Source organism: Condylura cristata, unplaced genomic scaffold (genome assembly GCF_000260355.1).
Source record: "Condylura cristata isolate star-nosed mole 26May11 unplaced genomic scaffold, ConCri1.0 scaffold00030, whole genome shotgun sequence".
NCBI lineage: Eukaryota > Metazoa > Chordata > Mammalia > Eulipotyphla > Talpidae > Condylura > Condylura cristata.
In genome coordinates, this window is record NW_004567131.1 from 1,540,000 (window position 1) to 1,555,522 (window position 15,523).

General features: G+C 38.9%; 1 protein-coding gene across 3 annotated transcripts in view; it reads left to right on the top strand.

Moving 5' to 3' along the window:
* Nucleotides 1-15,523, top strand: part of PCNXL2 (pecanex-like 2 (Drosophila)) — a 272,672-nt gene that overhangs the window by 18,269 nt on the left and 238,880 nt on the right. For all 3 annotated transcript variants that reach the window (XR_001145936.1, XM_004691129.2, XM_012731293.1), the window contains exons 2-4: nt 10,173-10,378; nt 11,192-11,312; nt 12,704-12,740. Coding sequence is in view for 2 of the 3 variants with exons in the window: in XM_004691129.2 (XP_004691186.1) it covers nt 10,173-10,378; nt 11,192-11,312; nt 12,704-12,740 (364 nt within the window). In the remaining variant the exon portion in view is untranslated. The remainder of the gene's footprint in view (nt 1-10,172; nt 10,379-11,191; nt 11,313-12,703; nt 12,741-15,523) is intronic.

The window sequence follows — 15,523 nt, forward strand, 5'->3', positions numbered from 1 at the left end:
ATATGGCTGTTTCCATGTCTTTCCAATTGTAAATAAAGCAGCAATAAACATGGGGGTGCAGGTATCTTTTTGAATTAGTGTTTTTGTGTCTTTTGGGTAGGTACCTAGCAGTGGGATTGCTAGACCATATGGAAGCTCCATGTTTAGCAGTTTGAGTGTTCGGGTCCAAAATCACCTGGTTGTCTCCCGCGACAAAGGACAGGACCAGATATGCACAAGCAAGCGGAGTTTATTGAGCCAGCTAGCTGGGGTCAAGCTTTCCTGCAGGCAATCAGGCCACACAAGGAGAAGCAAGACTATGACCATAGGAATGTCAGAGAATATAACGGCTCTATTGGCTGTTATATACGTCATAGCCGGTGCAAATTCAAAGAGTAACAAGCTGTTTCCAAGAACAGATGTCTCAGTCATGAGTCAGGAGCTGATATCAGGGTCTAGTTTCAGCTGGTTCCAGGAGCTGGCACCAGAAATGTTATCTGCCTGCCCTTCTTTCTGGGCCCAGGGTGAGTCAGAGACCCAGACAGAGGGGCCTAGCCAAGCCAGAGGGGCTTAACATGAGGAACCTCCAGTTTTCTATAGTGATTGTTCTAGTTTGCACTCCTGCCAGCAGTGTAGAAGAGTTCCTTTTTCTCCACATCCTCACCAACATTTGTTGTTGCTAGTTGTTTTAAGACGTGTGTTATTCTATTTTTAATTTTTTGGACCTGCCATGCTGTTTGCCATAAATAATAACTTTCAACGTAAAATAATAGCAAGTTACCATATGGTAGCTTCTTGGAAGTAGTCATAAACTCTGGGTATGGGACAGTTAGTTGATTGTAAGACATGGCCCAAAAGTAAACACAATTTGAAATGACAATAACAGGATTTATTTACACAGGGAGTGAAGAGAGTATTCACAGGTTGAATACCTGTAGTTGCTGTCTGTCCTCCAGGTAGTTTCCACTGAGTCGAGACCAAGGTCCAACCCAAAGCTGCATGTGGCAAGCTGGCAGCTTCTCCATAGATATCCTCTCATGGGTGGCTTAACTGCTAAAGCCCCAGCTCCCAGCTGAACAACTGTCAAAGTGCCAGCAGTTTACCTACCAATGCCTCAGCAGTTTATGCCAGAATACTTCACTCTGCCCCTTTCTGCATCAGCCCTCCCTGCCCTTCAAGAGCTGGAGTTTAGAAAGTGAGGCACCATCCACTGGCTGGGGGTTTGCATCTCTCTCTTCCTCTTACGCTTCCATTGATTGTATTGGTCTCACCTTTGGGATTTCTAACACTGACATAGAAGAGCAGAAACAATAATTTATATATCACTTTACAGTTTTGGAAGTGTTTAATGGAAAATTCAGTACATATTACACAGTGGGCATCCATATGTATGATTTTATTGAACCCACAATAGTTCCAGGAATTATGTCAACCCTTTTTCTGGTGTTGTCATGACCACTCTCACTACTATGTCCAGCCTCCCATCCACATTGATATTCTTGTGAAATGCAGATACTAGCTTTTTATTTCTAAGCTTATGGTGGTTAAGATCTAATTCCTTAGTGTGTAGCATGAGACCCTTAAGGGACTGCCACGCCCTCCCACTTCAGATGGCCCATGTGCATTATTCTGTAATTTATGCATGTCCTGGAGGATCTTTGTGTTGTCATCTTGTGCATCTGCCTGACTTTTCTCAGCAATCTTCTCGGTTCTCACAGATGTCTGCCTTCCTTGAGCCTTTATACCATCCTTTAATCTGAGCTAGGCACATCCCAGTTTACCAGAATTATAGCAGTTGCTACTCTATCTTACACATCTTTAGTCATCTTTCTTAACCTTTGAACTTAACTTTTTGAACTCTGAGTATAAGGACTTTGTTTTTATCTGTATGTTGGTGCAAGGGAATCACATATCCATTTATGGGCATAAACACTAATGATCAGTGAGAGTGGGGTGTTAATTTTGCATCTCCCCCAAAGTATCTGGCAATGTCTGAACTCATTTTGGTTATCACAACCAGGGGCGTTGCTATTGGAACTTATAGTGTAGACGTGAGGGATATTGCAGGCGATCATAGGGTATGCTCAGCTCCTACAACAGAAGATTCTGGTTCAATGTGTCAAGGTTGAGAAACTAGACAAAAACTATGAGGATAATCATAACATAATATCTCTGAATGATGTCAATGAGTTGAGAGGTCTTTCTGTAGCATGCTAAAACTGTGTGTGTGTATTATAGTTATTAAGGCACAGTCCATCCAAATTGGACATAGTAACCGTCTTCAGGGACACTGACATTTTTAGTGAGGAGCTTTTTTTGTTGTTCTGATCAATAATTGTCAGAATGGCATTTAAATTAAAAGTCACAATAACTTTAAAATATATTTATTTATGCTTACAGGACTGGGGTACAGACTAGCGGTGCAGGGGTGGTGAGAGTATTCACCAGAGAGAGGGGGAGCAGAACAGGTTGACTGATGAAGTACACTGCTGAGGGGAGCAACAGGCTGGTCAGGAGAGTTCTGTGGCACCATGTAGATCACCTCTGGGGCAGGGTGGAGATTGAACTAATGCTGAAGTGGCTTTAGCTTCTCAGTGTCACCAGGAAGGTCCCAAAAGTCACAATAACTTAGAGTGAGGTTTAGTGATACTGACATCTTCTGTTTGAACATAGTTGAACTCCAAATGCCGATAGAACTTACATGCTATTGAGAAATACTGAGTGAGAAGCAGCAGAAATCAGTGGACCATCTTTGGTGGGTGAAGCCTATGGAAGAGCCAAACTAAAGACTGTTACGGTTGAGAAGAAGGCAGGAAGACTTATTTGTAGTTTCTCACTAGCATGCTGATAAGCAGACCAGGCAAGAGAAGATATACAAAATCTTTGGGTAAAAATAGAGATTGCATGGGGATCTCTTCCAGTTCAGCACCTTGAGCACCCTCTTACCTTTAACCACAAGTTCTCCTGGTCCTTTACTCAGCCTTGTAGCTGCTTGTGTATAAAGTAAATTCATCTCCTTTTTGTCTCACTGTTCTATTTAAAAAGCATCTTTATTTACCAATTCTAACATATTAACTATACACACTCTTAAATAATACTTAAAAATTAACAAATGTAGGGCCCTCCCTTGTGACGCAGTGGGTTAAAATAAGCAGTAAGAAGCTAAAGCCACTTCAGCATGAGTTTGAACCCTGCCCCAGAGGTGATCCACAGGGCGCTGCAGACCTTTTCTGACCCGCCGCTGCTCCCCTCAGCAATGTACCTCATCAGTCGGCATGTTCTGCTCCCCACTCTGTCTCTGGTGGATCCTCTCACTACCCCTGCACTTCTGGTCTGTACCCCAGTTCTGTATATATAAATAAATAAATCTTTAAAAAAATTAACAAATATAATGTTATCATCATTAAATTTAAGATTTAATTGTAATATGTTTGGAATTTCTTGACATCAAATGTGTGTTTTGAGGACAGTAAAAAAGAATTAAGAAATAGATACTAAACTCATACCTTCCAATAGTTAGGTTTGTGGTTTTGTCAAGTCACGAGTGTATCTGAAACTACTTATGAAAAACGAATATATAAAGGCACAGTGTATAATTTATAAACAATCACATTATTGAAATCTCATATTTAAATTTTAAATAACACATTGCTTTTTACTGGGTAACACATGACTTGGTATTCAAACTCAGTATCATTACAAATTTGTGACTGAGCTCATAGTTGACTTGAAGTTGACATCACTTTGCCTTTAATGAGCACACTGATTAATTAATTAATTTATCATATTGTACATGAAAAATGTAAGTGAACTGTTAATTCTTACCATGACTACCTGATATAAAAAAAGACAGCGTGAACTGAGATTTCTTGACGATGCTGAGCATTCACTGACTAAGATAAGATACCCATTCAATATTCTTTATGAGAAGAGAGATAATTGGAGGTACCACTTTCTTACTTTCACAGTATTCAAGATCCCAGTGATTCTCCTTTAATGACCCTGTTGGTGTAAACAGATCTACCTCTCAAATATTTGATTATTTTTCCATGTTGGTATTCCTTGTAACGCTAGCTTGACAATTTAAGCATTTGTCTGCCACTTCTCTTTCCTTTATGAAAGCCACATACAAAGAAAGAGGACCATACTATCAATGAAATCAGAACAGATCTAATTAGAATAGATAGTAGACCCACGAGAGGTCAAATAGCGGACCTAAGAGAAAGAATTATATTTTTGCTTACCTTACTTTGCAAGAGAAGTACAAGTAGGCCTGTCTTGATTACCTGTCAAATTTCTTGACTCTGTACCTTTCACCTTTAAACAACTCTTTGCAAGACTGGTCTGTTTCTGAGGGAATTATACTGCTCCCCCCACCACCCATGTATTCTGTCAGGGTGTTTGCATATGGTAGGCACCTCACAATCTACTTCTGGGATTTCTTGACCCAACAGTTCTTGAGTTCATTCCAGTACTCAATATTTAATAAAAAATCCCAGATTTTCTGAGAATTTGTTTCTCAGAAACTAAATTTTTTTTTTTCATAAGGGAAATTAATGAATTTACATTATGTCATGAATTCAGGAACTGAAAATTTACAAATTCCTTCATATATATGTAAAAGCAGAGCAATGACTCTATCCTCTATCTCTATCCTGTGGCCTCATTTTTGTATGCAGACATGTTCCCAACATCCCAAGGAGTTGTAGGTTACTTGAGTCCTTCTGAATGAAGTCACAGGGACTAATAACACTGGCTTTCTAATTTGGCAAAATGTAACCAATCCTTCGTGAAAGAGATAAATTATTTAATATGCACCTTGTCTTTTTGAAACAACCTACAATCTTCTGACAGCTATAGGACTGGCTGGGCTTCCAGAAATGTGAAATAGTTTCCAGAGCTGTGTCTGCCCCAGCTGGCAGGAGTATGCACACTTGGTGAATCCTTGTAGTCAGTGACTCTCACAGCGGCAGCACGCTCAGCTTCTGGCCGGGCAAGTAAATGTCATAATCTAGTGTGCTTGTTCTGTTTGCAGGTGAATCTTATTTATTAGGCCATAGATTCTGAGTGCAGTCATTTTCCAAATTATATGAAGTTTAACTTAAGCATACAAGTCAATTTGCTTTAATCACATTGATCGAATAATTTTAGATCCCCTGCCTTCTCTAATAGTATATTTACTACCCCTGAATATTTTATCTGTATGTCTAGAGTTTTTATGTATACAGTAGTGATATTCTCTGAGATGACTGAGGTGTGTTTGTGTCTCAGAAAATGACCACATAGGTGTTTGGCTTTTCTTTAATTTTTCTTTCACTTTTCCGACACTAAAAGCTGTCACTTAACATATCATTGTTGTGCTTATGTGTCCCTCTTATATCTGTTAGGGGCTGGGAAACCAAATTTTATTAGGCTTATTAGGTACCATGTCATTTAATTATGCTCAGATCAAGAATACAACACTTCCTACTGCAGGTCTGAGTGGATCCCCCTTCCAGTCAAGAGCACACAGTATGCAGAGATGGGGACCCAGCAAATAACACCTCCTTTCTGAGCCACCTGGGGGAGACAGAGAATTCAGCAGAAAATTCAAATAGCACCTTTATTGCAAATGAAGCTGATAAATTGGGAATCAGCTTCATGATTTATATCTGCATGTAAGTGAACTTTCTACTTGTGAGGTTCAGAGTTGCAGAGACTTATCTGAATGGTGGATGGTGGTGTGAAAAGTTTGCAGCCACTCTGACTTGCTCCTGATTCTTGAGACTGAAAGCAAGGAAATGCTGTCCAGAGACACATCTCCAGTCCATCTCAGCTCTTGAGAGAAGGGGCAGCCTAAAGGAAGGCCTGTTCAGTCCTGAGGAAGGAATGTCAAAGGTGCAGAGAGGCCACCGTGGAGCAGGGGTTCTCTCCTGAAAGGCAGAGGAAGGAAGGAATTGTTTTACAGTTATATACTTTGACTTCCCAGAGACTATTTATTTATTTTTCTGAGTCTTTGCTTTCCGTCAGGCGATTGAAATGGCAGGTAAATAAGTTCAGGTCCGAGGAGATGTGTACTTCTCAGCTCTGTAGTATGATACTCAGCTTCGTTGTCAAATGAAAATATTCACTTGTAGAGTTCTCCAAATTTGTTTGTGAAGTGGACTCATCACGTGCCTTTACGAAACATATAATGATAAAGATTGAACTCTAAGAATGTCTCAAAAATTCTCCAAGAATGTCCCAAAAATTCTCAAGATTTTCCTTCTTAGTGTCTTTATGTTGAAATCTTCAGAAGTGGTTTATTCTGAATTGACAACAGCATCATTTATTGCTCGTCCTTACTCAGCTAGATGTTGGTTTCCCCAAACTACCCAAGAGATGGAAAGTAATCACCCATGTCCCTGAAGTTAAAAGCCAGAGAGACATACAGTGGTGTAGTGCAACACAATACAGCAGTTCTTCCAAAAGTGAGACATGGATTTGCCATATGAGCCAACTATTCCCTGTCAGGGTATATATTCGAAAGGATTAAAAGCAGGGTCATGAATAGAGAGCTAACATTCATGTTCCTAGGAACATTATTCACAATAGCCAAGGGAGAGAAACAACCAAAATGTCCATTGACAGATGTGTAAATAAAATGCGTTTTATACATTCCATGGAATATTACTCAGCCTTTAAGAGGAAGGACATTCTGACACATGCTGCATTATAGCAGAACCTTGAAGACATTGTGTTAAGTGAAATAAGCCAGTCACAAAAGGTTGAAAATGGAACACTTTAACTCATATAAGGTACCTAGAGGCATCGGATTTATAGAGACAGAGAGTAGAATGGAGGTTGCCAGGGACTTGGGGAGGAGGAAATGGACAGATATTTTTAGTGGGTATCAAATTTCAGTTTGGTAAATGAAAACATTCTGAAGATAGATGAGATAATAGTGGCGAAACAATGTCAATGTACTTAGTGCCACTAAACACTTAAACATGGTTTGTTATGTATATTTTGACATATAAAGAAAGTAAAATAAGAAAAAAGTGGTGACTAGAGCAGCCAGATCTATAAGCCTAAAGAAACAACTGTGAGACCCCATACAGAGGGAGGGAGTTTTGAAAAGTTTGCTTAGTGTTAATAGTTAGCATGTGGTTGTGGTAAAACATAAGTTCACAAAAGCAAAATTATGATTTCTTTTAGGATAAGTAAACCTCTACTCAAAATTTGAGTATTCCTTATATGAGGATATCTACATAATGTGATAAAAATTAACAGATTTAAAACTGCTCATCATGACATATTTGTGAGACTGCCCTTCTCCACACATACATACCTACATCAAGAGAAAATCCTAGAAACTGGAGATCTGTTGTTGACAGATAATGGTGTCAGTTGTAAAATGGTTTTGACAATGATTTTAAGTGACATCCCTGGGAATGTTGAATTGGAGGAGCTTGAGTTGAGCTTAATAAACTGGTATAAGAAGGGGGAGCTATTTAGGAGAATTCTGGATTCTGTTTTGTGGGTCTATTGAAGGCAAAGGTTTTGAAAGGCATTTGAACATGACATCTTGGGAAGAATAATATACCAGGTGTAGCATGCTGTAAAACCTGTCTTCTCACCCAGGAAAAGTTTCAGTAAATCTTTTTCTCACCTCACCTGGTGAAGTCCATGGGCTGTTGGGGGATGTGACAAAGTGCAAAGTGGTTCTTCATAAAGGAGAGACAGGGTTGTTCTCACCTGACTTGTATACTAGACATTAATCTTCACAAATTTCAAATTCTATCTTGCCTTCTTTAGTTACCACACTACTAGGCCAATGCTGTGTTTTTTATGAGGGTTGGTAGAAAAATAATCTCTCTTTTTCTTTTTAAAGATTTGTTTATGCGTACAGAACTGGGGTTCAGGCCAGAGGTGCAGAAGCAGTATGAGGATTCACCAGAGACTGTGGGGAGCAGAACAGGCAGATCAGTGAAACACACTGCTAGGGGAGCAGCTGGCAAGGCAGGAGAGGTCTGCTGTGCCTGTGGGTCACCTCCCTCATGGGGGATAGAACTCAGGCTGAGAAACCACCAGTGGGCTGGCTTCACAGTACTGTGCTTTAACCTGTTATGCCACCAGGGAGGGCTCATAATCTCTCTTTTTATTGTGGCGAGTTAAGTTTTTTCCAAATGAATTTTCCTGATATTCATATAAAATCCTTTCTCACCCCACTTCCCTGGTATTTTCTTCACAATTTTTGAGTCCTTTCTTCAACTTATCTCTATCCTGATTTTAATGGACACTTTCTCATGGAAACAAACATCTATTATTTAGTTAGGTTGAGCAATGCAAACTGCCACAACAGACAAAAATCCAGATTTCAGTGTTTAATGAATCAAAAACTTTTTTCTTACTCACAGTACATATCCATCTCAATTCCACAAAAGTGGAAGCAAGCTCCATCATCTTGTAGGTGGACCATCTGGAAAATAAGGCATCTGACATGGTGAAGGGAATGAGCTGGCCTTTAGCTCCTAATGGTCTGGACTTAGAAGTGACACTGGCCACATCTGCTCATGTTCCACTGGCCAAAAGTAGTCACGTGATCCAGCCTGATTACAGGAGAGATTGGGAAATATAGTGGAGCACATGGGATATTTAGTGAACATTGACTCTCCCTATTTCTCTTCTAAGCAGACTACTATGAGGTCTAAGTTATACTTTATATGATACAAACGACTTTTGAATATAAATTTTATATGACAGACTATTTATCTCTCTCATCCATATTTGCTTAATTTTATTCCCTATTAGTTATCTTCAAACTCATACTCTAAATTCAGCCTAAATTTCTTAGATCTGAAATTTAGAGTCATGTTAAGAAACAGTTTGGGGGAGACTATTTGTTTTCCTGACCCATAGTCTCTTTTTATTTTTCAACTTGTCTAAATATTGCTTGAGGTACTGTATAGCTTTTCAATAGGATATACATATGTAAATGTGAAACTTGAGGCTTCTCTTTTGGACTAGGGGTTAAGTCTCAGCACTATCATCTCTGTGGCCTGAGTTCAGTCCCCAGCCAGGGAGCTAACCACACATGTCACAGAAGATCTCTCCTGTCTCCCTCGCTGCTCTCCTTCACAGTATATTTCAGTCAATTTGCCTGTTCCACTCCCCACTCTGTCTCTGGTGAATTGTCTCACCCTCACCCCCAATGCCCTGCATATCTGAACTACTCCTCAGTTCTTCTATGCAAAAAATAATAAGTAAATAAAAAAACCCAAACAAATGGGAACTTAACCTGTTTCTATGCCGGGTAACCTGGCTTTATTTATCTGTTGATCTGATGTTATTTCACTGAATCAGTCTTTCACTTATTTATTTATATTTATTTGTGGGTTTTGTTCTCATGAAATAAAAGCTAGTCAATGATGATGAAAATTCTTCACTTCATCTTTTACTTGTTGGTGACAGCATTTTCTTTTACTTTGTTCTTTCTGTTTGGAGTTTATATTTTAGGAAAGTCTGATCTGTTACACTGTCAGCTAGGAACATGGAGATTGGGCGGGGTTTCTTAGGAGCAGATTTGGGCTGGGCCATACTGATACAGGCCTAGCTGTGTTCCAGGATTTAACACAAACTAGTCATATCACTTGCAAAGCACATTGATAAAAAGGGCTACCTTTGTTTATGGAGGTGGTCAAGATACCATCACAGAACATGCAAGGTTACTCTCCATCCCCAAAGTAAGTTAGTTGAGGATGGACCAGAAATCCTGAGAGAGAAGAAAGTATGTGGGGATCTTATAGATGGGAGAGTAACGTGAATCTTGGTGATTACTTTTGATGGAATTGGACAGAATCCGAGTTGACCTTCACCATGACCTCCATACTAAAATCCCTTGTCTTCATTGGAAATATCCCTCTATTTGTGGCCCACATCATACCCCTAGGTACATCCACGCTCAAAGGAAGATTAGAAGGGAAAGAAGAAGCTACACCAGCCTTTCTCCTTCCCCCTTTCCTCACACTAATACCAGGATCCAAGACTTTTTAAAACAGATTCAAAGATGTTTCTCTTCCTCCTAAACATTACAGTGAGGAAAAGATACAAAGCTAATAAAATTTGAAATCTCTGCCAATTTATAGTTAATACATAGTCTTAAAATCTTAAGAGGTTTAGAACTAAAGCTCATTCTATAAGCAAATATTTTTTTTCTTTCTTCTCTTTTTTAGGCTTTTCCTCCAAATGCCATCACTATATTTTTTTACTGCAGTTCAGTGACTGTATTCTTCACAATAATTAAGTTAATCAGTTATCGCCTGCATCTCATGTTTGATAAAGGAGAAGTAATTCAACAAAGGCCTCCCAGAAAGAAAGAAAAACCAAATAAAGACAAGGATGCCAACAGTGAACACATCACTAATCACAAAAATCCAAGGTAATATCCCTAATTTTATGTGTTTATAATTTAAATGTTTTGCTTAAAGTACATTTTCTCATTTACTAGTTACTTATAAAAGTATGTCATCTTAGGTAGACACAATTATGTACATTTTTAACATTTTTCTTATATTTAAGCTTCTAAAAACATAAAATTGATATTAATAAAAAAGACAGTTTAACTGATTATTAATATTATCTTAATCCATGCTCTGGAATTTACTTTGATTAGGCTTAGCATAGTAAAATATTTGCTTCAGTATTTTTTTTTAAGATTTATTTATTTATTTGTACATAGAGAGGCTTCACCAGAGACAGAATGGGGAGCAGAATAGGCAGATCTAAGAAGTTCACTGCTGAGGGTGCAGCAGGCAGGTCAGGAGAGGTCTGTTGCACCATGTGGGCCACCTCTAGGGCAGGGATCGAACTCATGCTAAAGTGGCTTTAGTTTCTTGGTGCTGTGCTTTAACTCACTGTGCCACCAGGGAAGTACCCTACTTCAGTATTTTTATCTGGTCATATAAATGCTTAGCACATTACAAAGTAACTTTAAAAAGAACATTAATGTGTCAACATCACATTAATACTTTGCATAGAACTGAAATTTTGAGTCATTTGTGAATAAGCATCACTGTTACCATCTTGCCTTTATGTGTGAGGAAACAAGGCACATTTTATTTTAAAACGCTATTTATTACTTTCTTAAAAATAAAATTTCTGTCCATAAAACATGACAAAATGGATTGCTTGGGGGTTAACAGCGAGAGTCAGTGGTAGTATCATTGCACTTGTGTTTCTCATGTTGCACTAGCAATAATGGAAGGATTACCAATGGCAAAAAGGAGGAGGCCAGTCGAAACCTGTCTACACCTCCCCTTCACTGCAGCTCCAGAGGGCAAAGCATAAACTCTCACCACTCTTCTGGGCTACTGGTTAGTGGTCTGTTTTCTCTTCTCTTCTCCATGTTGCTGTTGAGTTGATTTCATCTAGAGTGACCTGAAGAGAGCACTTGGACTGTAATATAAATAGCTCTCATTGTATATCGGAAAGTATACCCACCAGACTTTTTTTTTTTAAGTTTTATTTATTTATGCATACAAGAACTGGGACACAGTCCAGAGGTGCACTTGGTTGTATAATGAGCTGTTAGAGGGGTGGCTTCTCCAGCTGCAGAGCGGAGAGTGGGGAGCAGATCAGGCAATCTATGAAATATGCTGCTGAGAGGAGCAGCTGGTGGGTCAGGAGAGGTCTATGCCATGTGGGCCACCTCCCTGGCTGGGGATGGAACTCTGTCGTGGCTGCAGACAGCCTCACAATGCTGGGCTTCATCACTAGACTCTGTTAAGGGTCCACCCTGCGGGGCCTCCCACTCTGGCCAGAAGAACTGATTTCCACACTTTCACTTCCCACTGCGTCTCCTGTCTCCTTCACCTAAATTATCTTACATGTGGTGCCATTCCTAGGAACCAACTTCATTTATCTGTATTAAAACACATTTGTCTCTTGAAGTTAATACAGGTGTCCCCCGGTTTTTGACAATTCATGCTACAACATTTTGCTTTTTAAGGAAGATCTATATTTGTAACTTTCCCAAGGGAATTTTGGCTTTCATGACAAGGGCTAAAAATGAAAGCCAGTGCTCATTACCAGCTGTGCAGTGAGCTCTGAGCTCTCCAAGGGTGGCCCCTGCGAACCCCCCACCCTGCAGCACCCCCATCTGCTCCTGCATCCCCGTTCTCCCCCCCACCCCCAGCGCCCTTCTCTGAGAAGTGCTGCTGCTGCACAATGCGTATTTGTCCTGTCGTTCACTTTGCCTGTATCTTAGTGGCATTTTAGGTTCTATATTATTTGGTAGCATTTGCTAGGTTATTTTTTTGGAGCTGGGAATGATCAAAATATTTTCCATTTAAATTAATAGTATTGCTTCTTTATGTCATTTTAACTCCTGAAAATTTCCCCAGAAAAGCTTCCCTTTGGATAGCAGGGATAACCTGTACAGAACCTTTTCTTCTAGATTAACTTTATTGGAATCTGTTTACAGTAGAATAAAGTAGTTCATTATTCTTCTCCTTTTTACTTTCTCAATTACTGAGCTCTTTCATCGCAGTGCAGTGGTCTTGGTTGTTTGTTTATATTGTTATCTATTTTTGTATTCATCGGTGCTACATATTTTTTTAGAAGCCCAAACAGAGTGGACACCATTATCCTTTCCCCATGTGCTATTTAGAAAAACAGTGGTTGTTGCTTGATGCCTGTTGGCTGGCTGGAAATGGACAATGAGCTGAGCCCTGTATTGATTTCTTTTGTTCTTTCATTGATTTAGGAGTTGCCAGCACAGGAAACCGTGGAAGATCTCAAAGGTAGAGTGCTTGCTATCATCATTTAATATTTTAATTATAAGATATCCTCACTGAAGTGGAAAATAATTTCTACAACACAAAACGCCAGTGAATAATTGAAAATAAGAACTATACCTGTGACACTGCATAGCTATATTTTAACTTTCTTTCTTTAACACTTTGTTTCATATCAGAATTTATCTGTCATGTCTACATTCATATTATGATTTATTTATTTATCATCATTCATTGTCTTTTCCCAAGTCCATATTTCTACTTATATGGTTCATAGTAGTAGATGGAAAATAAGATAAATTTATCATCAGTATACAAAATTTTTATTATAACACATTAAAATAAGACACAGGATATTATGTTGCATTCTTTATGTCTGCATTTATTTCAAATTACAAATTTTGTTTCTAGGACCTTTTTTTTTAATGCCCCAATTTCTTTTTTCTAAACTTAGATTTCATCTCATCGTCCTTTTTTTTTTAAAGATTTATTTTTTAAAGGATCAGGAAAAAAATATAATAAAGTAAATATCAAAATTAACAGACAACTGTAAACCAAAATCATTCTACAGGGGGGTAGAAAGGACCAGGATCAAAACAGGGGTGGGAAAAGCACAAGGAAGTATGGTGATGGTACATGGGTGAACTGGTGGTGGGAACTGCATGGGAACCACACTTGAGAAGAAAGAGTACGCATTGTACAAAAATGAAAATGATGTTGTATATATATGAATAAAATTTAAAAAATGATAAAAATAAAGATTCATTTTTATTTATGCATACAAGAACCAGTATGTAAGCCAAAGGTGTGGGGTATGAGAGGATTCATGAGGGAATGAGTGGGGAGCATAACAGGCAGATCTACTGAAATAGACTGCCTGGGGAAGCAGCAGGTGACACAGGAGAGGTCTGCTGTGCTCTATGTGGCTTGCTCCCTGGCTGGGGACAGAACTCATGCTGCAGTGGCAGTGGCTTGCGATAGCTTGATAGCGCTGAGTTTTTAAAACCTGTGACACTAGGGACATCCTCATTGCCTTTGATTACCTCTAGAAGACCTAGAAGGAGGTCTGAAGTAGAAAAAAAAATTATTGTCTGTTAAAAATTTGAAAATAGGTCTCTCCTAGTGGAGCAGCGGGTTAAAGCACAGCACTAAGAAGTTAAAGCCACTACCACTTGAGTTCAGTCCCCACCTGCCTTGGAGGTGATCCACGTGGCGTGGCAGACCTCTCCTGACCCGCTCATGCTCCCCTCAGCAGTGTGCTTTGATCTGCCTGTCTGCTCCCCGCTCTGTCTCTGGTGAATCCTCTCACCGCCCCTGTACCTCTGGCCTATACCCCAATTCTGTATGCATAAATAAATAAATCTTAAAAAAATTTAAAATAGTGCAATATATATTTTTTCTAATGAATATATAAAACTAGCATGTACCTGGAAACTTAAAATGAAGTTTCTCTTTTCATCACTTAAGTAAGTTCCCTGGTAATTGTATATAAGGATTATCCAATTTTTTTTTTTTAAATGTACTGCTACAACTAAAATGAAATATGCACTCATCAGTTTTCAAATAGTTATACACTAAGATTTACAAAAATGTTATTGTAAGTCTTTTTTACACATACAGACACACATTTCCACCCATGTTGAGCTACATATTCCTATAGGTTTTGTATAGTGTTATTAGTATCCTTTTCTTATTATAGTCTTTCAATAATTGTTCTGGCCTTTTAATTTCACCTTCCTTGTAGTGGAATTGTAGTAGAGACTTTGCATGTGACATTTTACTCTTAAGTCATAGCAAGTAATGTACAGCTGCCAATAAATCCATTCCTGACTATTAAATCCAGTGTTTTTAGCAACATAGCACTACAACAATTTCTTTTCCTTTTGATTTTCTTCTGTTTGTTTTTGAATCTCATAATACTCCATCCTAATATTCAATTTTTGTGTCATTAAAAAGCACCATGGTTTTAAAAAATTATTTTAAATAGCTCTATTGAGATGTAATTCAGATACCATGCAACTCTCCTATTTAAAATATGTAATTCAGGCCCTCCCTGGTGGCGCAGCGGGTTAAGGCACAGCACTGAGAAGCTAAAGCCACTTCCGCATGAGTTCGATCCCCGCCTGCCCCGGAGGAGACCACATGGCGCGGCAGACCTCTCCTGGCCCGCCCGCTGCTCCCCTCAGCAGTGTACTTTGTCCATCTGCCTGTTCTGTACCCCACTCTGTCTCTGGTGAAGCCTCTCACCCTCCGCATCTCTGGCCTGTATGAATAAATAAATTAAAAAAAATATGTAATTCAATGCTTTTTGCTATGCTCACAGAATTATATAACCACCATCACAATCAATTTTAGAATAATTTCATTATCTGGGGGGGGGGAGGGAAAACCACCTCTTCATTCTCCAGCTGCTCTCACCCTGGATATATATATTTTTGTCCTATAGATTTTCTATTATGAAAACTTCATAATGGGTGTGGGGGTATGGTGCTTTTTGTTACTGGCTTCTTTCAATCAGAGTTCATCCCTGCATGGTACATAATTTCTTTTTTGTTGTCAAATAATATTTCACTAAATGGATATACTATATTTTATTTATCTGTTGTACTTTTTGTCTATTGTACTGATGCTGCAGTTAATAATGATGCTGCAGTGAACTTGCATTAATTCACGTGCAAGTTCTTGGGCACCATTTTTATTCCTTTGGGTATGTACTGTACCTAGAGTTGCTGAGTCACTTAGTAATTCTGTATTTAATCATTTGAGGAATTGCGAGACTATATTAGAAA